At 50.6% G+C, this 22,702-nt stretch overlaps 8 protein-coding genes across 8 annotated transcripts; 4 read left to right on the top strand and 4 right to left on the bottom strand.

The window, feature by feature from the left end:
* Positions 1-1,693: 1,693 nt before the first annotated feature.
* HOO65_040132 (DNA replication licensing factor mcm5) lies at positions 1,694-4,153 on the top strand (the record flags this gene model as incomplete). The annotated part of the gene is made up of 4 exons (XM_071002611.1): positions 1,694-1,833; positions 1,903-2,029; positions 2,238-3,574; positions 3,712-4,153. The coding sequence occupies 4 exons, from the start codon at positions 1,694-1,696 to the stop codon at positions 4,151-4,153; spliced, it is 2,046 nt and encodes a 681-aa protein (XP_070858975.1).
* A 504-nt stretch (positions 4,154-4,657) lies between these two features.
* Positions 4,658-6,615, bottom strand: HOO65_040131 (Anaphase-promoting complex subunit cut9; the record flags this gene model as incomplete). Its single annotated transcript, XM_071002701.1, has 2 exons — positions 4,658-6,465; positions 6,519-6,615. The coding sequence occupies 2 exons, from the start codon at positions 6,613-6,615 to the stop codon at positions 4,658-4,660; spliced, it is 1,905 nt and encodes a 634-aa protein (XP_070858974.1).
* A 737-nt stretch (positions 6,616-7,352) lies between these two features.
* Positions 7,353-8,462, top strand: HOO65_040130 (oxidoreductase FAD-binding domain-containing protein; the record flags this gene model as incomplete). Its single annotated transcript, XM_071000585.1, has 1 exon — positions 7,353-8,462. The coding sequence occupies one exon, from the start codon at positions 7,353-7,355 to the stop codon at positions 8,460-8,462; it is 1,110 nt and encodes a 369-aa protein (XP_070858973.1).
* Positions 8,463-8,784: 322 nt separating this feature from the next.
* On the bottom strand, positions 8,785-12,996 carry HOO65_040129 (putative phospholipid-transporting ATPase IIB; the record flags this gene model as incomplete). Its single annotated transcript, XM_071002495.1, has 3 exons — positions 8,785-8,902; positions 9,008-9,417; positions 9,487-12,996. The coding sequence occupies 3 exons, from the start codon at positions 12,994-12,996 to the stop codon at positions 8,785-8,787; spliced, it is 4,038 nt and encodes a 1,345-aa protein (XP_070858972.1).
* A 1,017-nt stretch (positions 12,997-14,013) lies between these two features.
* HOO65_040128 (uncharacterized protein) lies at positions 14,014-15,252 on the top strand (the record flags this gene model as incomplete). Its single annotated transcript, XM_071002863.1, has 3 exons — positions 14,014-14,138; positions 14,230-14,450; positions 14,510-15,252. 3 exons carry the CDS (start codon positions 14,014-14,016, stop codon positions 15,250-15,252), a joined length of 1,089 nt encoding a protein of 362 aa, XP_070858971.1.
* A 282-nt stretch (positions 15,253-15,534) lies between these two features.
* HOO65_040127 (uncharacterized protein) lies at positions 15,535-16,021 on the bottom strand (the record flags this gene model as incomplete). Its single annotated transcript, XM_071003049.1, has 2 exons — positions 15,535-15,688; positions 15,846-16,021. The coding sequence occupies 2 exons, from the start codon at positions 16,019-16,021 to the stop codon at positions 15,535-15,537; spliced, it is 330 nt and encodes a 109-aa protein (XP_070858970.1).
* A 428-nt stretch (positions 16,022-16,449) lies between these two features.
* Positions 16,450-18,139, top strand: HOO65_040126 (Der1-like family protein; the record flags this gene model as incomplete). Its single annotated transcript, XM_071002746.1, has 3 exons — positions 16,450-16,484; positions 16,855-17,131; positions 17,726-18,139. 3 exons carry the CDS (start codon positions 16,450-16,452, stop codon positions 18,137-18,139), a joined length of 726 nt encoding a protein of 241 aa, XP_070858969.1.
* A 300-nt stretch (positions 18,140-18,439) lies between these two features.
* On the bottom strand, positions 18,440-20,016 carry HOO65_040125 (exo-alpha-sialidase neuraminidase; the record flags this gene model as incomplete). Its single annotated transcript, XM_071002777.1, has 3 exons — positions 18,440-19,299; positions 19,363-19,635; positions 19,731-20,016. 3 exons carry the CDS (start codon positions 20,014-20,016, stop codon positions 18,440-18,442), a joined length of 1,419 nt encoding a protein of 472 aa, XP_070858968.1.
* Positions 20,017-22,702: the final 2,686 nt, after the last annotated feature.

Below are 22,702 nucleotides of genomic sequence, written 5' to 3'. Positions count from 1 at the left end.
CCAATTGAATGGATTGAGCTGGCGGTTGAGCCACGCCGTGCCGAAGGATGAGCCCGGTAGCTCGGGCCATGTCTATAGGGCGCATTAGCTATAACAACTCCGAAAAGGGGGGGGGGAACAGAGCAAAAGAACAAGGCGTTCTCATGTAGGATAGTCATGAAGTACCTAGTATGGGAGTTATCGAAGCTGGCAGTACTGGGAGAGACGCCCCGAGGGTGAGGGTGGTCACTGGAGGAGGGCCCGGAAAACATAGCCGCCGATGACGAGGTAGAGAAGGAGCAGGGGAGCGGTTGGGAGGAGGAAGATGGACGTCGCAGGCGAGACGAGCCCGCGTTGTGAAGACGATATAACGAGGCGGAAAGGTTGCCAATAATGAAGTTGGTGAATCGGGATATAGTATAAGACCAGCGAACAAAGTTATCGCAGGGCCACCATGGCAGCTTTCAAAAGGGTAGTTGGTACCTAAACAGTACGCACTTGGTACTTGGAACACAGCAGGGGGGGGGAAGGAAAGCACGAGTAGAGGCAAGGTAGTGGTTAAGTAGAGACTAGAAGCTAAAAGATGACGCTATAAAGAATAAAAAAAAAACGAAAAGCTGCAGTCCCGATTCTTAGGCTAAGACGAGTCGACCTTGTCGATGCCTTCTATATATTTCGTTTGGCTTATGCCTCTCCTTTATATTAGCTAAATGTTGGCCTTTCTACAGTGTCTTCGCGATCAAGGGAGCCTGTTGAGCTTTAGCTAGGCCCCTTGCTTGGACCCGCGTATTAGCCATAAATTAACCGCAAATGAAAACTAATGCATGGGTTAATAGGCCACGTGCCACATGTAGTCAAGCAAACGCGCACTATAAGTAGCCACTTTACGCGTCTATTGTGTAACCCTAAAGCAGTACAATAAACGCAAGCTAACATCATGACAAGATTGGTACAGCAAAAAGACGCCATACTAGATCTTTTCTTCCGTAGGAAATGTGTGCTTGGGCTTAGGAGTTACCTATTTGCAGGCCTGCCCCTTGCCCTCTTATAGTATAAAAACCAGAATAGAGACTATCCAAGTGATTGCAACGTTTTGTGTCCATGGACTATCGTCTCTCATATACTCTCACTACCTTTGCCATGACTAACCGCCTTGCATATTTTTTCCTGAATGTGAGCACTTCCAAACTTCCTGCTAGCCATAGGAAATATCTAAATTGGAAGCTCAAGTCTTGTCTCGCTACTGCTACATGGCAAGAGACTGAACTGTTCCTACCTTCTAACAAAGTAGGTTGTTAGATAAGTAGTGAGACGGCGTTTCTATTACTAGAGTCAGGTAGTTATTTATATGCTTAGGGGCTGCTGCTTTGGAGACACATAGGTGCAGGTGCTTGACATATCAACTTTTTCTGCACTCCTGTATGCCTTATCGTCAATCATCTCACGTCTGGAGTACCCTAACCCTAACAAAACGCGCTTTGGTAGTTTTATTTTTCTGTCTACGTTTAACTAAGCATCATGTCTAACTCGCGCCTGTGTCAATAACAACAAAACTACTACAATAGCAACGAACTATCATCGCCCGCCTTCATTGCGAACTTTCAATAAGATTGTCCTGATCTCCCAGGCTGCTTACCCTTGCCCAATTGAATCAATGCAAAGCCAAATAGCTAGTCCTAAACAACCTAACTAAACCCATAACCCACTGCCCACCATGGACTCCCGCTCCGTGTATACCACGGCCTCATTCAAGCATTCGGACACCCATGCGGCTCAAGATTCTAATCTCGAGCTGCAGAAAAAGTTTGAGCAATTTATCAGTACCTTCGCCATTGGAACGAACTTTCCATACCGGTGAGTTAATTGGCTTTCGACCTAGGTGCTGTCCATGCTGTTGACATTACTGATGCTGACTGATGCTAGCCAACAACTTACTGAAAATGCCCTCTCCAAACGTTACTTTTGTGAGGTCAACATCACCGATCTCATCAATGCGGACCCTGACTTAGCCAGTCGCTTGACAGGCTTGCCTGAAGAAACGATTCCTGTGGTGAGTGTGAGGGACCTAAGGCGAACCTACCCCTCCTTGCCTGCCCCCCGCCAACTACCCCTCTCTGCCCTCATTTCAATTCATCAGTTACTGGCCTTGCTAACAACTCTTCCCGGTTTTCTTTTCTTAGTTTGAAAATGCACTCAAGATGTGCACCCACCGCTTCCTCTTCCCCCATCAGCCTAAAGTCAATCTACCACAACACCAGCTACTCGTGCATTCCGATGTTGATGCAACTTCCCTACGTGATCTCAAATCTGGCATTATCGGAAAGCTCGTCCGTGTGTCTGGAATTGTCATTGGCGCCTCCGTACTGTCGTCTCGGGCTACCGTGTTGCACATTCAGTGCCAGTCATGCCAACACAACGAAACCATTACCGTCAATGGTGGCTTCGCGGGGGTTTCGCTGCCTCGCCAATGCTCACGCAAACGCCCCCCTAACGATCAGTCGGCCAAATGCCCGCTTGACCCTTATTTTGTTATGCACGAAAAGTCCGAGTTCATCGACCAGCAAGTTCTGAAACTGCAGGAGGTTCCTGATCAGGTGCCGGTCGGTGAAATGCCCCGTCACGTGGTTGTAGTGGCCGACCGCTACCTCACCAACAGAGTTGTGCCTGGATCGCGCTGTGAGATCGTTGGAGTCTTCACCATTTTCCAAAATAAGAGCTCCAAACGAAATCAAAGTACTAGTGGTGTAGTGGCTATCCGGACACCATACCTGCGATGCGTAGGAATTAGAACAGATATCGACAAGACTATTAAGGGTGGCCTTAACTTCTCGGATGAGGAGGAACAGTCATTCCTGGAAATGAGCAGGGAGCCTGGAATTTTTGACAAGCTGGCATCATGCATCGCGCCATCTATCTACGGAAACGACGTCATCAAAAAGGCTATCCTGTGTCTACTACTTGGTGGCTCCAAAAAGGTGTTGCCTGATGGCATGAAGCTTAGAGGTGATATTAATGTGCTGCTCCTTGGTGACCCCGGTACTGCCAAGTCGCAGCTATTAAAATATGTTGAACGAGCAGCGCCTATTTCTATTTACACGTCTGGTAAGGGCTCATCAGCAGCTGGTTTGACGGCCTCAGTCCAGCGTGACCAAACTTCTCGCGAGTTCTATCTTGAAGGTGGTGCCATGGTGCTTGCTGACGGTGGCGTGGTGTGCATTGACGAGTTTGACAAGATGCGCGATGACGACCGTGTGGCTATCCACGAAGCTATGGAGCAGCAAACCATTTCAATTGCTAAGGCTGGCATCACTACTGTGCTCAATGCTCGGACTTCTGTGCTGGCTGCAGCCAACCCTATCTTTGGTCGATATGATGATATGAAGACGCCCGGCGAGAATATTGATTTCCAAACAACCATCTTATCTCGTTTCGACATGATATTCATTGTAAGAGACGAGCACTCGCGTCGTAAAGACATAACTATGGCCGAGCACGTTATGGGCATCCAAATGAATAGTCGTGGTGGCCGTGATGCGGAGCCAGAGGCCGAAGTGCCGGTTGAGAAGATGCGGCGGTATATTAGTTACTGCAAGGCGTAAGTAGCCCATTTCTGTCATACCTCCCTCTTTTCCTAATCTTGCGCGTTATTAGCTAACCTTGAACCCCGTCCACTCGGCTTAGTCGATGTGCTCCTCGTCTGAGTGCCGAAGCTGCAGAGAAACTCTCTTCTAGCTTTGTCACAATTCGCAAAGAAGTGCATGCTGCCGAATTGCAAGCTAACACACGATCATCGATTCCGATCACTGTGCGTCAGCTCGAAGCTATTGTGCGTATCACCGAGTCTATCGCTAAGGCTCGTCTGTCGCCTATTGCCACTGAAGAGGACGTCGACTTTGCCATGAAGCTATTCACTGCCTCGACCATGGCTGCTGTCAAGCAGGGTTCTGACCAGGGCAGCAAGGAGCTTAATGCCGAGACATCCCGCCTTGAGGCCGAGCTCAAACGTCGCCTGCCAATTGGCTGGACGACAAACCTTGAGACTCTGAAGAACGAGATGGTCCAGGGTCGTCAGTTTAGCGAGACGGCCTTTGAGCGCGCTATTCGGCTGCTACAACGTCGTGAGACGATTGTCTTGCGAAGTCAGGGTCAACAGGTGTATCGGAATGCTGCCTGACAGGCTGTTATTAGAAGAAAGGGGAAGGAAGGGATAGGAAGAGCCGACCATTCATACAATACGCAAAGTCTTGACTTGTCGAGCACTATATATCCCATGGGAAGAAGGCAGGACGCGGCGTTTCTGGTTGCCTTGTTGTATTTCACTTTTACGCATTTCTTTGTTAACTGATCTAATGACGTCACTTTGGGTTCTCGTTTTGCCAAGCTGTTCATCAACAAGCCGCGTTTGTTATTCCATATTTTGTGTATAGCAAAGTCAGTCTAATTAGGGGATGGAAGGAAGGAAAGAAAGAAATAAAGTAGAGAAGCCAGAAGGTCAGGACTCGCAGCAAAGTCTCTGAGAGGGAAAAAAAACAAAAACGCCTTGTCATTATAAGTTACCCATCCATCATTCACCTTCAGAACGAAAACATAAACGCCTGTAAAAACAAAGAAAAAAGTTCCCGCTAGTCTTGGACGCATATACACCAAGGCCGGCTTGTCCCTGCCTGCTCACCCTACATCATCCCTCGTCCGTCATTTCCATCATCGATCCATCCTCGCCTACTGCTAGCCCACCATGCATTCTCCCAACTAATCGTCGGCTAGGCCCAGCCCGCAGGCCTGCTTTCAGACTTCTTGTTGCGACCGTGGATTTGCCCTTGCGATCACGGTCACGGTCACGGTCCCGGTCCCGGTCCCGGTCTCGATCGCGTAGCCTTGGCTCGTGCACAGCCGCAAGAACCTGCGAATCAAAAGCGTCGATATCGTCTGCACCGTCGTCCTTGGCAGCCCCAAACATGAATGATTCTGCAAGTGCCTTGTTCAACAAATCCGTGGCAATAGCGTCTTGGGGACTGATGGCAAGGGCCTGGTGCAGTTCCATGGCCGCCTCGTCAGGCTGATTTTTTTCAAGGAAGATGAGACCACGCGCTGTGAACAAGGCCGTGTTTTTGCCGCCTAGACGGAGGGCCTCGTCAAAACATTCAAGCGCACGGTCATAAACACGGAGACGGCGGTAGGCATGGCCGAGGTTGACTCGCACAGCAATCCAGGCATCGGGCTCCGAATCGGCATCGGCGGAAATCTTGAGTGCGGCCTCGAAGAAAACAACGGCGTCTTGTGGTTGGTCTTGATGATACTTGACGACACCCATTTCGTTGAGTAGGAGCGGATCGGTTTTACACAGTCCGTAGGCGGTCTTAAGGAATTCTTCTGCTACAACCATGTTGTTTAACGCGTGGTTCTGCATGCCTAGAAATAGTTGGGGTAAATGTGTGCCCATGAACAAACGTGCAGCTGTTGAGTAGGCTGAGATTGCCTGGTCATGCTCGCCTTCCTCAGCAAAAGTATGAGCAAACCCGATCCAGGCTGGCGCAAAGTGTTGATCCATCATACTGGCCTTGCTGAAATAACGCCGAGCTTCGGGAATTTTGTTTATGGCAAAGTAGTATGTGCCGACGGCCAACCATGTACAAGGCTCGTCGGGGTAGTGGTCGGCCAGGTCATGTGACACGAGGAATAACTCGTTAGTGCGCTGAAGCTGGAACAATGCAGCTAGGTGCAGAGGGTAGACGGCAAAGTTGTAGCGGTCTTCAGCCAGGATCGATTCGGTGATTTGGAAGGCATCCTTAAACTTGCATTGTGTGTACAGCAGATCGGCCCGGGCGAGAAGCAGGTCAGGGTTCCGTGCAAGATGATAGTGAGTGGAGAGTGACTCGTAGGCTGTAGTAAATTCACTGGGATTGTTGTACTTGGATAGTCGTGTGGTGTAGAGCATCTTGGTGAACTCGGCCGCTTCTTGTGATGCTGCCGTGTCTCCTGGGACACTGACCGAGTCAAAGTCTAAGCTATCCAGAAAGACCCACTCCTCTTCGGGCGACATGATGGAGTTAGCCATCAGCTGCTGAAAGGCCTCGAAGCACTGCACGTCGATCTGAACTGCCGTCTTGTAGCATTCCTTGGCTTTGTCGAAGGCATTTTGCTTGGTGTAGCACAATCCACGCAAATGACACATGGCTGCTTCATACTTGCGGCTCTGCTCTTGCGCGGCGGCCTCCTTAGATGTACCAGCCTTAGCAGAGCGTGTGACCGGCTGGGCTTTGCGCTTGTTGGTGGTTGAGTTGGCTACGAGGTGAGTGGGGTTGCGCTCGCCAAGGAGGGCAAGGGCATCATCGTATAGAGACTGCTTGATCATGCAGTGTGCGGAGAGATAGCGACAGGCGGGGTTTCGGTTGGTGAGATCGTGTTTGACAAGAAAGGCATAGGCGCGCGTGAAGTTTCCGGTAGCAAAGTGCACTTGGGCCAGCCAGAAGGCATCATTGTCGTCGTCTTTCAGAGAGTATGTTAGGAGAGATGATGGATAGGAAGAGGAGTCCACTCACTAGTCATGGCGAGCAGTTTGTCGCCTAGAAAAATAGCAGACTCATACTGCGTCTTGTTAAGCGCATCTTGACGCCATTCCCGAAGAAACTTTTGCATGGTTAACAAGTAGCTAGGAGAGGGGGGGAGATTTGAGGATAGACACGACGAGTAGATGACAAGAATGTAAAAAAGGGAAAGAAAGAAAGGGAAGGGGGAATCGGGCAGTAGATCAGGGAGGCGATAAAAAGAGAAAAAAAAGTATGCCTCAATTATATTGATGTTGGCAGCCGATTCCCAAGTTCTCCAAAGCTCTAGAGCTTTGTTGTCTTAGACAAGGCTACATCATGATGCTTTTAGTGTTGCTGAATCTCAGCCTTGTTGACATTTGGTGGGGCAGCATGCAAGGCCCCACTATTAGCCGTTATGTATTATTGGATGTTTATTGGCCAATTGCTAATGACAATATTGCTTCATGTGATTAGATTGCAGCCTTGCCTATCAGCCTTCTCGTGAGCAACTGTTCATCAAATTGAAGACGACTACTCGACTCTACGCAAATATAGTCATCGGATAAATTTTAGATATTGAATTCGAAGTGTCGAATGCGTATTTCTCCCGCTCTCCGGGTATATCCCCGTCGCGTTCCGGCCTTTCGGCCCCTGCTCACACCATGTTCGCCGCATCACCAGCTACACCAATTCCGTCTACACAGTTCCTCCAACGGCCCCGCTCCGACTCCCACCTCCGGACCTTCTGTCACTGGCCCTGGCGGGGCGAAGCCAAAGCTTGATAAGACGACCAAGTACTTTCTCCTTGGAGGCATACTCTTCATATTAATGGGCACCTTGCCAGCGATGAAGAACAACAAGCGCTACCAAAAGGCGCTGAATCCCGACAAGTTCCTCTCTTATACCATTGACAGCAAGGAGCGTGTCTCTTCCGATGCCTTTCTTATGACTCTAAGGCCTGAAGAACATGACCCAACAGTGCCTATCCCGTACCTCAGCGACCCAGTCAACCCAGCCAACCCGGCCTCCTCGACTGGTGCCTGGAAGTACCCGCTATGGTCGGTAGAAGTCAAGCAGCCTGAGATCCAAATTGTGCGTGAATACACGCCCCTACCACCCGCTAGCGCTGCAGAAGCCAAAGCAGGCATCCTCCACTTTCTCGTGCGTGTATTGCCAGACGGTGAAGTCTCACGGTTTCTCGATCGCAAATTGCCAGCTGAACAAGTTGAGCTGCGCGGGCCATACCCAACACTTCTCTTTTTGACACCACCTGACCGCTCTGATGATGAAATTGTTTTCATTGCCGGCGGCTCATCGGTCGCCCCTGCATTGCAAGCTGCCCATGCATTGCTTGAGACCAACCCCACACCCGGCAAGGTGCGCATTCTGTGGGCTGTGCACTCACGAGCAGACCTCGATTGTTCTGTATCGCGTGATACAAACAGACCAGCCTCGAGCGGATGGTTCGGTAGAAGCACAGCGTCTGTTCCAGGTCTAATTGATCTAGCACACGGTGTCGTCCAGCCCTCCCCAATTGCTCAACGATTGCAAGCCCTCAAGGCTGCCCACGGCAATCAGTTTGATGTCCACGTGGCAGTGACAGGTGAGGATGCGGTGATTGGTGAGGCAGAGATCAAGGCTGCATTAGGAATCAGTGCAAATGCAAGGGCAGGCGCAACACCGGCGCAGGCACGCGCAGGGCCATATCTCCCTGTGGCATCGGGGCCGTATAGCGAGCATCAGCCTAAGGTTGTAGCACGCCCAGGAGGCTCTGGGGCGTATAAGCTAGTCTTAGTGTCAGGTCCAGATGGGTTCGTAGATAGGTATGCGGGTATAATCAAGGAGGACAATGCTCCGGCTTTCAGGCGGATACGACAAGGCGGAATGGCTAATGAGATTATTGACCGCTATTCTAGCGAGTTAGACGGCGAATGGCAGGTGGTTAACCTCGACTAAAGAGAGGAAGTGGGGAGAGGGGAACAAAAGCACAATGTAAGATAGTGAGGACAATGAGGGAGAACATAGAGCGTAGCAACAGACTAGTTTGAATCGGGTGTGCTGAATTTGTAAAAAGTCCGATTAGAGAAAACAAAACCACCATATGTGGTCCGCCATGCAATTCATATACAAAAACAATGAAGCAAAAAGAGCAGTAGGCACTAGCAAAAGCAGCAACGAAAATTCTAACTACACGCAAAAGAACACAAACGCTCCTAGCCCTGATCGCCCCATCTAGTTTCTTCCAGATAACCCCTACTCCCAGGCCCTGACACCAGCCTTATGTACTCTGCACCTTGCGGTACGATGGTGGATTCATAGTCCGACGAATCACCTTGCCAGCATACGGAGGCACGAGCGAAATGGCGGCAATGGCCAGACAACGCCAAAGGAAGCCACTATAGAGGAGAACGTTAGCAACATGAACGCAATTTAATCTCAAGTAGGGCTTGAATAAGTGCATGGTCCGATCCCCAAGACAACAAGACATAAAAAAGACTTACACAGATGCCACAAACGACAAGTCGAAGTAGTTCCCTAAAAATGGCACCGAGATCAAGTACGACAAAAATGTACCCACGATACTCAACACCATCAACCAGTGCCACGTCGTGATCTCAATAGCCACCATCAACAGCTCATTGAGGACCAAGACTGTGTAGCTAACAGCCAACATACGCGAGCCATCCACCTCTGTCAGAATCTGCGCGAAGCCTTGGATGATAGTGCCTTGGTAGATGGACACAAACACCCACACAAAGAACGTGCGATACGATAGTGATTTGCCCGATGTTAGTTCCTTGTACAGTTCAGGATATAATGTGGCCAGGTTTTCGTCAACGTCCTTGTCAAGGACAAGCGAAAGCACGGGGAAAGCTGTGTAGATGGTGGAGTAGCCAACCATCAACCAGTCCTAGAGAGCACGATGACGTCAGTTAATGGGTTACTACATGGTCTAGGGTTATGCGCTCTATATACATACCTTGTATAGACCCTCAGGCTCAAACTTTATGGCAATGCTGTAAACGGTTTGGCAAACGGCGATAATGAGACCACGATGCACAACAAATTGCGCCAGCTTTGCCGAGCGCTTGTAGCTGTTGCGACCGTGCCAAACTAATAGCTTAGTCAGATGAAAGAACTGCTCGATGGAAAAGTCTGCGGCCAACGACGCCTGGCGACCTTCCTTTCCGACAATGCCAACACCGACATCAGCAGCCTGGATCATGCTGACGTCATTGCCGCCATCGCCAATACAGCACACGCGTTTCTTAGTGTACTCGCGGATTAGTCGGGCCACTTCGGCTTTCTGTCCAGGCGAGCAGCGACAGGCAACAACAGTCGGCAGCTTGACGGCAACGGAGACAAATTCCTGGCGGAAATGTGAGAGGAAGAGTGCAAGCGAGTCGCCATCGACGAGGAGGCATGAGTCAGGTTTAGAGCGCAGGAAATCCAGATGCTGTTGGGCATTGTCTTTAGACCGCATATTCTGCACCGTGTAAATGTATTGACCGCGGGCAACAAGCTTAGAAGAGACTGCGACACAGCGTGCTGTCTCAACCTTGTCTCCCGTCAGCATCCAAATCTTGATTCCGGCATTGCGCAACAACTCCAGCGATGGTTTGACATCACGCTGCAGCTTATCTTCAACGCCGGTGACGCCAAGGAGTTCTAAGTCACGTTCTAGATGCAGCGATACGACTGAGGCCATGCCAGCGTCACGGCCAACGAGAGATAGTGAAGCTTGCTGGTACTGAGTGGAGAACTCGCGATACTGCTGGGCTGATAATCGACGGCGACCGACCACCAACGTGCGCAGGCCCTCGCGAGCCATGTTGACAGTTTCTTCGTCAAGCCAGTCATTGGCCGCAACGATATTTCCCATGACAGTGTCAGCGCCCTTTTGATAGAACCAGATCTCACCGCTGTCAATGTCGAGTGGTGAGGCCGCCTGAGCCTGCGATTCGAGGAACTGCACAACAATACCCATACGCTTGCCTTCAGAGGTAAACGGGAAGATGTCAAGAATCCGTATTTGTACCACCGTCTTATTGGAATGTGTCGACTCGAGAACCATACTAGTCCGATCACGATACGCGAGACGTAGACCAACAGCCTCAGTCCACTTGACGATGGCAATTTCGTCAGGGGACGATGCCTGATACGCTACTACCTGGTCGCCATTGACGTCATCCTCCACCGTCGGGGTCACGTTGTGGCAGAGAGCTAACGCCAGCACAACATCACGGACTCTAGATCCGATCTCACGTCGTGTGCGGCCACCCCCTCCTCCTCCCATACCACTACCGCTAGTGACAGTAGTGCCAGAGGTCGAGGGCGTAACCAAGCTGCCATCGGCTTGAACGTGACTAAGGCCTTGTCTAACATAATCCGAAACTTCATCCATAGCCTCGTTTGCGTACGATACAGTGCCGATATGAATCTTCTTCATCTCCATCTCGTTCTGCGTCAGGGTGCCCGTCTTGTCACTCAACAAATATTCGATACGGCCTAGATCCTCGGGGATGGTGCTTGTGCGCACTAAGGCGCCAGGAATACCAGGATCATGTTGAATAAAGTACGAGTATGCACTCTTGCCCATGTCTAGGTTGACACGTAGACTGATTGGCACAATGGTAGAAAAGAGCACTAAAAAGCGCATAATCTTAACGTACCAAATAGCTCCATCAGTGTTTTCAAAGCCCTCTAGGGCAACCAATACAATTGACAGCAGCAGCGTTAGTCCACATAGAATCTTGGTCAGTGAGTTGATTTCATACTCCAGCAAACCAATCTTCGACCGTGAAGGAGCCGTCGACATGGCCGAACGCGTCTGTGGTCCAGTGTACATGATGACGCCCAGAGTGACGCCCTGAGATGCAATAACAGTATTCGCCCAGGCTGTGTTATCGATGGAGAGACCGGCAGAGTTAGCCAGCGCCGCCGGCCCCATGCCCGTAGCCGCAGTGCTTTGGGCAGCCGTTCGAGACTCTAGTAGTTCCAGCGTGCCTGCGAACTCACCAACTTTGCGATCAGGCTTTCCGCCTGTTACACGCAAACGTACAAACTCTTCCACCGGCAGGCTCTGGGTCAAAGGCGAAGCCAGACGAAGCTTCCAGTCCGTCTCGCCGTCCAGCTGATCTGTGCGTATAAATGTTTCGCCGCCAGTTCCGCCGCTAGATCCGCTGTCATCTTTCTTGGTATTGCCGATACTGTCCACGCTACTTCTGCCTTCGATGGCACTGGGCCTTCCCTCCTTAACATCCATATAGCATTTGAGAATGACTACGTCAGCAGGTACACGCTGACCCTTGCCAAGTTTAAGGACGTCGCCGACCTTGAGATCCTTGGACTTTTTCCACACATCTCGCACAGTGGAGGACAGTATGCCACCGTCGTTCTCCAGCGCATCCTCCTCTTCCTGCACATCTGAAAGGCGGTCAACGTTGTTGGCGCGGCGCTTGCTACGGCCAGGGAGAGCCTCGGACCGCAGAGTGCGGTGGTCCTGCCGCTTGTTGCGTGCCTCTTGTCGAGCAGTGGGTTCATCAAAGCTGAGCACAGTGTAGCCCTCGGAGTTGGCTTCATTATCACGGCGGCGACGTTCAATATCATCCCAAGCTTCCTTGCCCATAGTGATGCACAACACAAAGATAAGCGGGGCGATGTAGGTGAGAAGGTATCCAATACGTAGCGCTGGGATTGCTTGGGACAATGCCACCAGCAGGAAGTACATGTTGAAGAAGAAGGAAAACTCATTATAGAGAGTAATCGGCAAAAACGTAAGCGCAGTATACTTGGCATTCGACACGCCGTTGGCTGGGAAATGAGTCGATTGTATGGAGCCGACGGCCACAATTCGTGCCGATCCAGCATCTTGGGAATTGTCGTCCTCATCGTCCGACGCATTGCCGGCTGGACTGCTGACACGAGGCGACCTTAGACTGTCGCTGCCACTACCCCACGGCATGACGCTTTGTATATGAGTCTTAATCTTTTGGGCCATGGTCTGCTGTCTGTGGCGTTTCTGAGCCCAGGATCCGCCATTGCCGGGGTCAAGACCGCCACCGGCACCGCCAAAGCCGCCCCCAGAGGAGAGGAGAGGCGTGTCATCATCGTCAGTAAGCCCTGAGTTTTGCCGACTATGGTGGCCGCCACCACTACTACCCCCAATCAGGTTCTCGGTATCGTCATGGTCGTCGCGATTTTGGCCCAGATCGCCATAACGCCTTGTTCGACGGCCGCCCATTCGAAGCTTTCTGAGGGCTATACGCGGGCCCGAGCGAGAGGCAGAGTCGGTAGAAGATGGGTTACCGGGTATGTTTCGAGAGTCAGAAAAGAACGATTTGGATGCAGATTTCGAGGGTGACCGGGGTACAAGCTCTTCGAGCTCAAGCTCCAAGTCGCTTTCAGAGTTGGAGTGGGAATCGGAGTCGTGGAGCGAGGAAATATCGGGAGGCTCGGTCGGGCGAGACGGTTCTAACGGTCGAGACATTTGGATGTGGAAGAAGCGAAAAGGAAAGAAAAGGAAGGGGGAAAGAGAATAACAGATGCACGGCAAACAAGGCTGGGACTAAGGCTAAGGCCAAGGCTGAGATGCAATACAGCACCAACAGGACCAGCAGCAGTAAGCCAGTAGCAGGCAGGAGATGCCAGGTGTTGTATTAGATGCAAGCAGCAGCTAATAAAGAAGGACAGGTAAAGAAACAGTAAAATAGAGGGATAAATAAAGAGACAATGACAGAGCTTCAGCCTTACCAGGCAAATAGCAGTTGTATAGTTAGGCGATGGCTACGTCGGCCAATTGAAGGCAGACCGAGCCAAGATGATCACCAGGCTTGACAGTTAGATTACCAGTCGCTGATAGTCACTATTCGCCATTCATCAGAACTATATTGTGGGCGATTCAATTCGAGTTAGGCTTGTAGCGCTGATAGCTAGTGGGTGGCCACTATATTTTAGGCTATTATATCTGTAAAGACTTTGTAAAAAAAAGAATGAAACCCGTCTGTAACCCTGTTCATTAGCAAGACTTCCAGTCCAGCACAGTTCAGGCGAGCAAAAGAAAAACTTACATAGAGTACATAAAACGCAGTATGCGACAGCAAAGCAACTTGTGGGAATAGTGTCGTAAAAATAGAAAAGCCGCGAATCAGCAAAGCATGGCCATGCAAGCTGCAGGAAAGGCACCAGCAGATGATATGGATGGCGGAATTTTCGGCTCTGCAATATATCTAGAAGTCTCAAGTTGTTTGAAAGAGAACCATAGCCCCTCCAAGCAGCCATGGGGCCCTTGCTAAAAGGCAGCCTAACTTAGGGTCCAGGGTTGCCTCTAGTCGAGAAAGATCTAAAGGGTAACTGTAAAACGGAGAACCTACTTTTCAATTTACGCGACCTCAAGCTTTGGACGCGGTTTGTTAGTCCCACCATTTGTACTTGTCCTCGTCGTCTGCTCCCTACTCGTGTCTTTTTCAACGTGTTCGCCACCTTTCTGTCACTTTCTTTTCCAATCATGTCCCAGCGTAAAACCGAGAAAAATGGCGAGTCATCCAACTCTGCCACGACCAAGGCTCTAGCAGCGGTGGCAGGCACCGCTAGTAATGGTAGTGGTAACGGTCCCACCTATGAGCTTCCATGGTGAGTTTGACAACACCATCTAAGCTCTGGTATATTATATTTCGAAATCTCGTCCCCCGCTAACCCATATGGTCTGACTACTTGCCTATAGGGTTGAAAAATACAGACCCGTATTCCTCGACGACGTTGTTGGGAATACAGAGACCATTGAGCGTCTCAAGATCATCGCTCGCGAAGGGAACATGCCCCATGTGATCATCTCGGGGACGCCTGGTATCGGAAAGACTACCAGCGTGCTATGTCTTGCGCGCCAATTGCTGGGTGACACTTACAAGGAGGCCGTGCTTGAGTTGAATGCTAGTGACGAGAGAGGTGCGTAGATGGTATCCTAAACTGTTGCCATCGTACTAACAGTTAATTCTCTTCGTTAGGTATCGACGTCGTCCGTAACCGCATCAAAACCTTTGCCCAGAAAAAAGTCACGCTTCCTGCTGGCCGACACAAGCTCATTATCCTCGACGAAGCTGATTCCATGACCTCAGGCGCCCAGCAAGCCCTCCGCAGAACTATGGAGATCTACTCCAACACTACACGCTTCGCGTTTGCATGCAACCAGTCCAACAAGATCATTGAGCCGCTCCAGTCCCGATGCGCTATTCTGCGCTATGGGCGGCTAACTGACGAACAAGTTATCAAGCGCCTGCTACAAATTATTGAGGCCGAGAAAGTCCAGTACGCTGACGATGGCCTTGCCGCCCTGGTTTTTAGTGCTGAGGGTGACATGCGACAGGCCATAAACAATCTGCAGTCAACATATGCCGGCTTCGGCTTTGTGTCGGGCGACAATGTCTTCAAGGTTGTGGACTCGCCGCATCCCATCAAAGTACAGGCCATGCTCAAGGCTTGCCATGCTGGCAATGTCGACACGGCACTGGATGTGTTACGTGAATTGTGGGATCTAGGATACTCAAGTCATGATATCATTAGCACAATGTTCAAGGTTACTAAGACCATTCCTACGCTCAGTGAGCATGCCAAGCTGGAGTTTATCAAGGTCATTGGATTTACGCACATGAAGATTCTCGAGGGTGTCCAGACACTGCTGCAGCTCAGCGGGTGTGTAGTGCGGCTGTGCAAGTTGAACATTGATTCAAAGAAGTTTGTCGTTGCGTGAGCAGATGCGGCGGGCTGGGAATGAAAACCAATCCAAGACGAGGTTATGAATGAATGTATGCCATATTTTGGTTTTGACTTTTTGGAGGGCTTCGGCGTTGTCTGATCTATTTTTCTTTTTCTTGCTTAACACTAAAGATGTTGCCAAAACATCATGCAGACAAACACTATAGAACTTTCGCTCGCACAGTAATGATAGCTAATATTGGTGTTTACTGCTTGTTGCACACTTGAACGACTTCTACCTTCCCCATGGGAAACCCTCCCTGATCCCTCTTCTAGTCTAGTCATCGTCCCCTATCTCAGCCATCAACCGGTTCCACTTCTGTGCTTCGGCTTCTTGCCGGCGCATTTGTCGCATGCGTGCTTCGTACATGCGCAGTCGGGCATCGGCCTCAATCATGCCACCAAGAACCATGGCCGACATTTGAATGTATCTGGTCCGGGTCAGCGGGGGGATGGCGGTCTACAAGTCTTGACAGCGGCTAGGTGTTTTTAGGTAGCCTTAGTGTCTAGTGCATATGTTGTGTTGTATACACCAACACAGACCAACAAACACCAACCAACCTCATTTTATAAACATGCGGAACTCACACTTTAAATTGAAGCGTCAGCCCTCGGTACACTGGCGACATCTTCATGCCGACCGCGGCTAGAATGCCAGCGCCTAGGCCCCATTTGAGGCCACCGGAGAAAGCCCCGTAGGCGGATTCCCAAGCAGCCTCCGTAGCTTCGGCTTCACGTTCGGTGCTGCGTGATGCCCAGGACATGACGGAAGGGGAGTGTTTGATATAAATTTTGTTGACAAAAATAAAGAATTATTATGAACTGAAGCAGAGGGGAAAAGGGGAAGATTCAGGGTCGTGACAGCAGCAGCTCTGTGAGTAAAACTGATTCATATTTGCCCGAGGGCTGTCCTGGTCGCCGAGCTATTAGCTCTGCTGGGCTGGAGCTAGGGAACCACTGTCGCCTGGCGGCTTACAGCTGGCAAAGGACCCGAAGATCGCCGTTCTCCGAAAGTAGCAGAGCCTGGAATGATCACGTGATAGAATCTGCTCCACCAAGAGGGGCCCCACCAAGAGCTCCACATGCCAGATTACTAATCAACACCCCACGGAAATGTGGCTTTTTAGCCCGCAAGGCTTGCAAATTTTTTTCCCTTGAGAGAAATCTTTTCATCACTAATATGGAGGACACCATGGCCATAGCGCCCTTCGCCAAAGTCGAGACAGTGTTTGTATAAATAGCTGGGCAACCCGTCTCTTGCGTCTCAAATCTTTCATCTCTTCTTCTCCTCCATCAATCTTTTTCCCTTTCCCCTAGTTCTTTGCTGCTTCCCACTTGCTTCACCATCTCTTTTCTGTCTTTACCAATTCCGACTCCCAGCAACTCTCATACATTCCCAGCCTTCCCTGCTGCATAAGATACTTCGTTCTCCCCGGCGACGTACCATTTCGAACTTTGAGATGGCGGCACTGGAAATGTTTTGGGAGTTGCCTCCCGTCGCGAGGTAGGCTTTCTTTTCTCTCTTGTCCTCACGTCTAGCACTTCTACTGCTTCTCCATTCCGTCTCAGCTTCACACGATATCCTAACATTCGTCAGGACTATCACGGCTACTGCCTTTGGCATGTCGATTCTCGTCTACACTGGAATACTGCCGTATCGTTGGATCATGTTCACATGGTTCGATGTACTGCAGATTCCGCCGCAGATCTGGCGCCTCCCGACGTCTTTTCTGCTGACAGGATCCGGCCTGGGCATGCTGTTTGATCCGTTCATGCTTTACCGTGGCTTAGTTGAGCTTGAGGTGGGCAACTCACGGTTTCCACGCCGTGAAGACGTCGTGTGGTATCTGATTTGTGTGTCGCTGATGACGATTGTAAGTGTTGTGTTTCCTGACGTGAAGATGGTGAAGCTTGAGCAGACAAAGACTTGATTATCGTGCATGTTCCATTCCTTGTACCCTATCCCCCTTCCTTGGTGTCATCAAGTTCGTGACATGCACCTCGACTATCTGCCCGCCCAGTCCACATTTAACTGAAGCGGTTCCTGAAATCGAGGAAGATTAGCTCCGCACCATGGCTGGTCTATCATTCGCAAAATAGAAGGCTGGCCCGGTGTGGATTGGTGGGATGCCTATATGGATGACTCGGCGACTTGTTTGATATTCGTCCGGGTGGTTTTCGTAGCTCCCTACATTTTCTCTCCAATTCCAATCCATTATTTTTAATAGACACATTACCGTTGCTACGCACATTTCTCATACTCGTCTTGTCTTGCTCGATCTCCGTCTGCCACTAATTATTCTACATAACCGTCTCTCGGACGACTGAAATTTGTACAATGCTAACCTCAATTTGCTACGCCATTGCTGCAGGCCTTTAACGAGCTTGGCCTCTATTTTGGCCTTTCAAATGTTTATGCCTCGTTTTTGCCTGGCTTTCTGATAGCTTTGACCTATACCACTTCGCAGGACAAGCGAGGCCTCAAGGCGTCTCTGTTCCTGTTCACTATCCCCGCACAGCTGATGCCCTATGCCTTAATGTTGATGGGCTTCGTCCAGGATCCACAGAGCGGCATGTACATGCTGCCGCTGCAGATATCCGGCCTGCTAGCTGCCCATATGTGGGACTTTATCACCCGCATTTATCCCGAGTTTGGAGGCGGTCGCAATCTATTAGCAACTCCAGGCTTTGTCTCGCTGTTTACGACGTCGCCACGAGTGCTTCGAGGAGGATTCGGCCGCAATGCCGCTGGCGGCGGCACTTCAGGTGAAGGAGGGCGCACGGTTGGAGGCAGCGCTGGCCGATCGACAGGTGTTTCATACGGCTCGGGCGTTCTGCCTGATTCGTGGCGGTCTCGTGGACCTGGCCAACGTCTGGGTTAACAGATGTACTGCCTTTGTCTTGAAATATTTGAATTGCAGTCTTATGCTTTATTAGTTTGTCCTATGGTGTCTTGCTGTGAGTGACTTTTTTTTCGTTTGAAACAAGATATTGATTATGAGCTTTCAATATTGGCTATTCCGATTTTGCCTGCGTATCATCATAAAAGAACAATTAACCAAATACAAGCCTACCGCCCCCACCCATGAATGAAACCAAGAAACGCCAACCTAAGAACTCCCGCTAGAATACCAACCTGAATAATGCTACAATAAGCTGATGCTTGTCCTGCGACCTTTTTTCTACCTAAGTTTTGGCCTATCTGCGCCGTTCTCTGGCAAAGAATGCGACTCGTCCTCTTCAGTAATTGGGCTTGCGCTTTGGATTGTGATCTGGGGCGGCGAGTACTTCTTTTGTCTGTATTGGCTGCTAGACGGCATGATCAATGCCGGAACCTGCGGTCTCTTATCTTGGTTCGACGGAACCAAAAAGGTGCCTGATGACATGGACGATTGGGACGGCGACTGTGATAACGTCTGAGTCGGAGACTGGGATGGCAAGGACCCCGGACTTGTGGTTCTACTGCTACAGCCTGGAATATATGCAGGGTGCGGAACGAGTACCCCAGGGTCACTTCGTGCATAGCCAAAAGCAAACCCGGGTGGCAGGGTTTCATATAAATCATAGTACTCGTGTCTAACGCGACCGTCTGCCCCTATCGATCTCTTGGTGTCCATCGACGTCGAAGCCCGCTCCTTAGTACCCATTCCATACGCCGAGCCTGCGCTTGGCGGGGTGCTGTACATCGGGATGCTCTCGCTACCGACCGTCTTGGAAATGCTTGTAGCCCCTATTTCAGAGTGTTGCAAATGTGCAGTTGCAGATGCAGCGCCGGCAGCGCTTGTCCTTTCGAAGTGTTTCTTGCGTTGAAAGTAGACCCAGAACAACCCAATGCCTCCAACAAGCACCAATGAAGCGCCCACAGATATGCCAACGATTATGGGCGTGTTCATACCGCCGGAGTCATCGCTAGTGCTGGTGCTTGAATCTTCGGTGGCTACGGTAGTGTTGATGGCATCGCGCGAGAAGATATCGCCAGTTATTCCGAGCAGTGTGCCTGCCTCGGGTCGTTGGGCACAGGCTCCTTTAAGAACAGAGAGAACTGCGCGTCACGTGTTAGTCACTAATAGCAAAGACGCAACTAGGTGGATGATATGTGGCTTACAATTGGATAGGTAATACTGGTCTGTTGTGCTCTGTAGACACGATACACACGGCTCCTCCCAGGTCTCCTCTAGTAAGTCACCGCTACCTGCTGCGCAGTACTCGTACATAGAAGTTGGTACAGCAGTAGTGGAGGCATTGGTATTTCCCTGGGTTATGGCTGGCTCAAGTGGCTGGCATGCCGAAGGTATTAGACACGGCGAGTTGATGCGTTGAGATTCAGGCAAGACATCGGGGTTATAGAGACATGTACTAAGAGCAAAGCGCAGGTTATCTATGAGGCGAATAGGTTAGTACGTCGGCACAATTCTGGGGTGGTCCTTCAAGGTCTGTCCCTTGTTATTTTCATTCCCAACTCGCTACACTTACACAATAGCCAGTGCAAATCTGACTCTGTCCCGTTCACCTTGTCGCTCTTCTGGAGACACTCGACACACTCGCGGAACCTGGCACCGGTGCCCTCTGTGCCAAAGGCGGCGTCGGTACACACGATGTCCGAGGCAGTCGTGCTCGACGACGCTGCGGAGAATGGATCATCATCTGTGTTGTCGATACAGTGCTGCGCGCATGGTGAGCCGGGCGTCACCTGCAGAGCGGCGACGGGTGTGTAAAAAAGGAAGAGATAGAGGGTGGTGAGAAGGAGAGCAGACAGCATGGTGGGAGGTACGATGATGGAATACGGAGGAGGGAAAGACGGCTAACGACAGGTCTTAGAGAAGGGGCAGGGCAAGAATAAGAGTAACAAAAAAGCAGGTTGTCTGTCTACTGGTTAGGGAAAGACAATGCCAGCCTCGGGCAAGGCACTCGATGTGACGAGGCAAGCAAAGACGAGGGCGGTGATGGGAGATATACTAGTACGACAGCTACTCATGGCAACCGGATGCCTTATAGTATCGATATTTTCCCCCCTCCATCATCCATACTCCCCCCTCTCCTCCTCCCGGCGCCATTTCACATGCTTAACATGCTTGTTTTCTCATCTTGGCGGGCATCCTTTATTGATTGGTAACAAGAACACTGCAAAGGGGAATAGTCGGTCAGTATCAACAAATGAGGGGGCCAAGGCCGGAGACCAGAGATAGGTAGGATGGGGAGAAAAGAAGCCCCGGCGACCAGCTTGGCCCAAAGGCCAAAGGGGAGGGATATGGGCCTTTTCTCTCTCTTACAGCTTGTCTGTCCCGTCTTGCTACCCTCCACCGAAGATATAAATAGAATCTGTAATCTCTCCTGCAGCTCCAACCCTCCATAGCCTGAGAAGGAAGGAAAGAAGGAGTATGCAGAACCAACCAAGCAAAAACATTCGATGATGTGTTGCTGCGAACTCTGAAGAGGAGGAGGCTGGTCGTTCGTCGTCGTAGTGGCCTTAATACTCTAAACTTAGTAACCTGGATCCTAGACCCTGGCTTTTAGCAGCCAATAACATTGCATGGCTCTCGGCTCCCGGCTCCGTGTAAGCGCCCTTGATTCTTGGAAGGAGGGGGTAAAGAAGGAGAACAGGTATTAACTTGCGAAAGGGAGTCAGCGAATCGACAGAGTGGAAAATACTTTGCCGTCTCTTGGGCCCTTTTTTGGTTAGCGTAGTTGGCTGGTTAGCTGGCTGGTTAGCTGGCGGCTGGCTGGCTGTCCGCTTCTTGGTGTTGATAACCCTATGGTTAGACGAAACCCTAGGATAGAGACGTACACTTTGGTGTAATATACACCCTCCTCTGCAGAATTTTAAAATTTTCTTGCCTATGCGCCAGCGGGCTGTACTGCTACGTCTTGGCCTAGCCCAAATGCAACAAACGCATCTAGAATCCATGCACATGCAGAGCCAAGCAAGGTATTACCAGTCTAGGCAAGCTCTGCATGATACCCACTGGGCAGCTGGCTGGTCGGCTGGTCTCCGGCTCTCCCTTTCCCTTTCATTCACTGTTGAAGATTCTTTTTATAGATTTTGGTCTACATGCACCTGTTTCCGGTGCAGCATCAAGCGAATGCAACGATCCTGTGTCTACTCATGGTGATTAGCAGCCCACCGGTGATCACAGCCGGAAAAGTCAAAAGGCCAGGGGAAGAGGTCAAGTGATATGACGTCTCTTATGGAGCGCCACGAAGCGACGAAGCGACGAAGCACCGAGAAAGCAATAAGATAGTTCTAAGAATAGATGCTCCTGGGTATGTCTGGTGCAACGGTTGTCGGCGGGGAACCGTAGTTGGGCCGAGGGTAGTAGTCGGTGTAATCACCTGTAAGTTGCTGATATCTTTTTTTAGCTATATGCCTGAATACTACGCTTTGGAATGCTTCACTACGCTTTATTACGCCGTGCTGTGACAGCTGACAGGTGGGCGAATGAGGGGGATGGGGCGAGCGGGCGAATATAGATCAAGTGAATAAGCGTGGGCAGAAATAGGAGAAAGGGCTATCTCAGCACACAAGCCTAACGTGGTTCGCCCGATCGCTCGCCCGTGCGACTTATGTGCAGGCGGACGCGAGGAAAAGCTAGTCTAGAGTTGCCCTACGCCATGGGGACTGGCCTGACCTGACCTTCCTTTTCCCGACTTGTCCTCGGCTTTGCTAAGCCTACTTTGCATGAGGCCAGGCGAACAGATAGATCTAGCTAGGCCCCCAGCGTAGCTTTTTGCCCTGCAACTGAGGGCCACACGACACAGAGGGCACGGCATGGCGCACGGGAAAGCTCTGGGGCCTTGAGATGGAGTGTTACAGACGAAAGTAAAGTCGCATGCTTCTTTGTCCTTGCACATTGCACGACGCTATCGTTGGAGAGATGTAAGATGATGAGAGCAGCAGAGGGAGAGGGACAGAGAGGGCAACCAAAGCGTATGGAGTCGTTTGAGGATGGTATGCACAGAATCGGCTTCTGTGTAAGAAGAACAGACAAGAACACAAAGGAAAGAAAAACCCGTGGACAGAACACAAGATGAAGAACAGAACGTGTTACAAGGCCCCCATAGACACACTGTACAGAGAGCACTGTCATGCGCCCAAAACAAGGCGAACGCCCATAGTGTGCTATTGAAGTTGACACGGCGTGACACAGTCAAACATCGAAACACCACCTTTCTTGATGATTCTCCGAACAGTCTTTCCTTTCACCTGATACCTGTAGCCTTTCACGACGTGGCCTGCATGTCGACAAGACGGACTGACTTGCACACTAGACATTGTATGCAGCCAGGCATGTCGAACGCAAACAGCTATCACAGAAGCTGCTGATGCTCTTGCTGCTCCCCTGTCTCTTGGGAGCCTTGATGACTGTGTGACCGGAGCACGGCCCCGCTTCGAGGCTTTTTCCCCGTCTCTTCAAGCAAGTATTCGATGTAGACCTGATACGGCGACA

The sequence above is a fragment of the Ceratocystis lukuohia genome (assembly GCF_044167205.1).
Source record: "Ceratocystis lukuohia strain C4212 chromosome Unknown Supercontig4_pilon, whole genome shotgun sequence".
Lineage (NCBI taxonomy): Eukaryota > Fungi > Ascomycota > Sordariomycetes > Microascales > Ceratocystidaceae > Ceratocystis > Ceratocystis lukuohia.
Note: the sequence above shows the minus strand (reverse complement) of the source record. Positions and strands in the feature narration are given on the sequence as shown.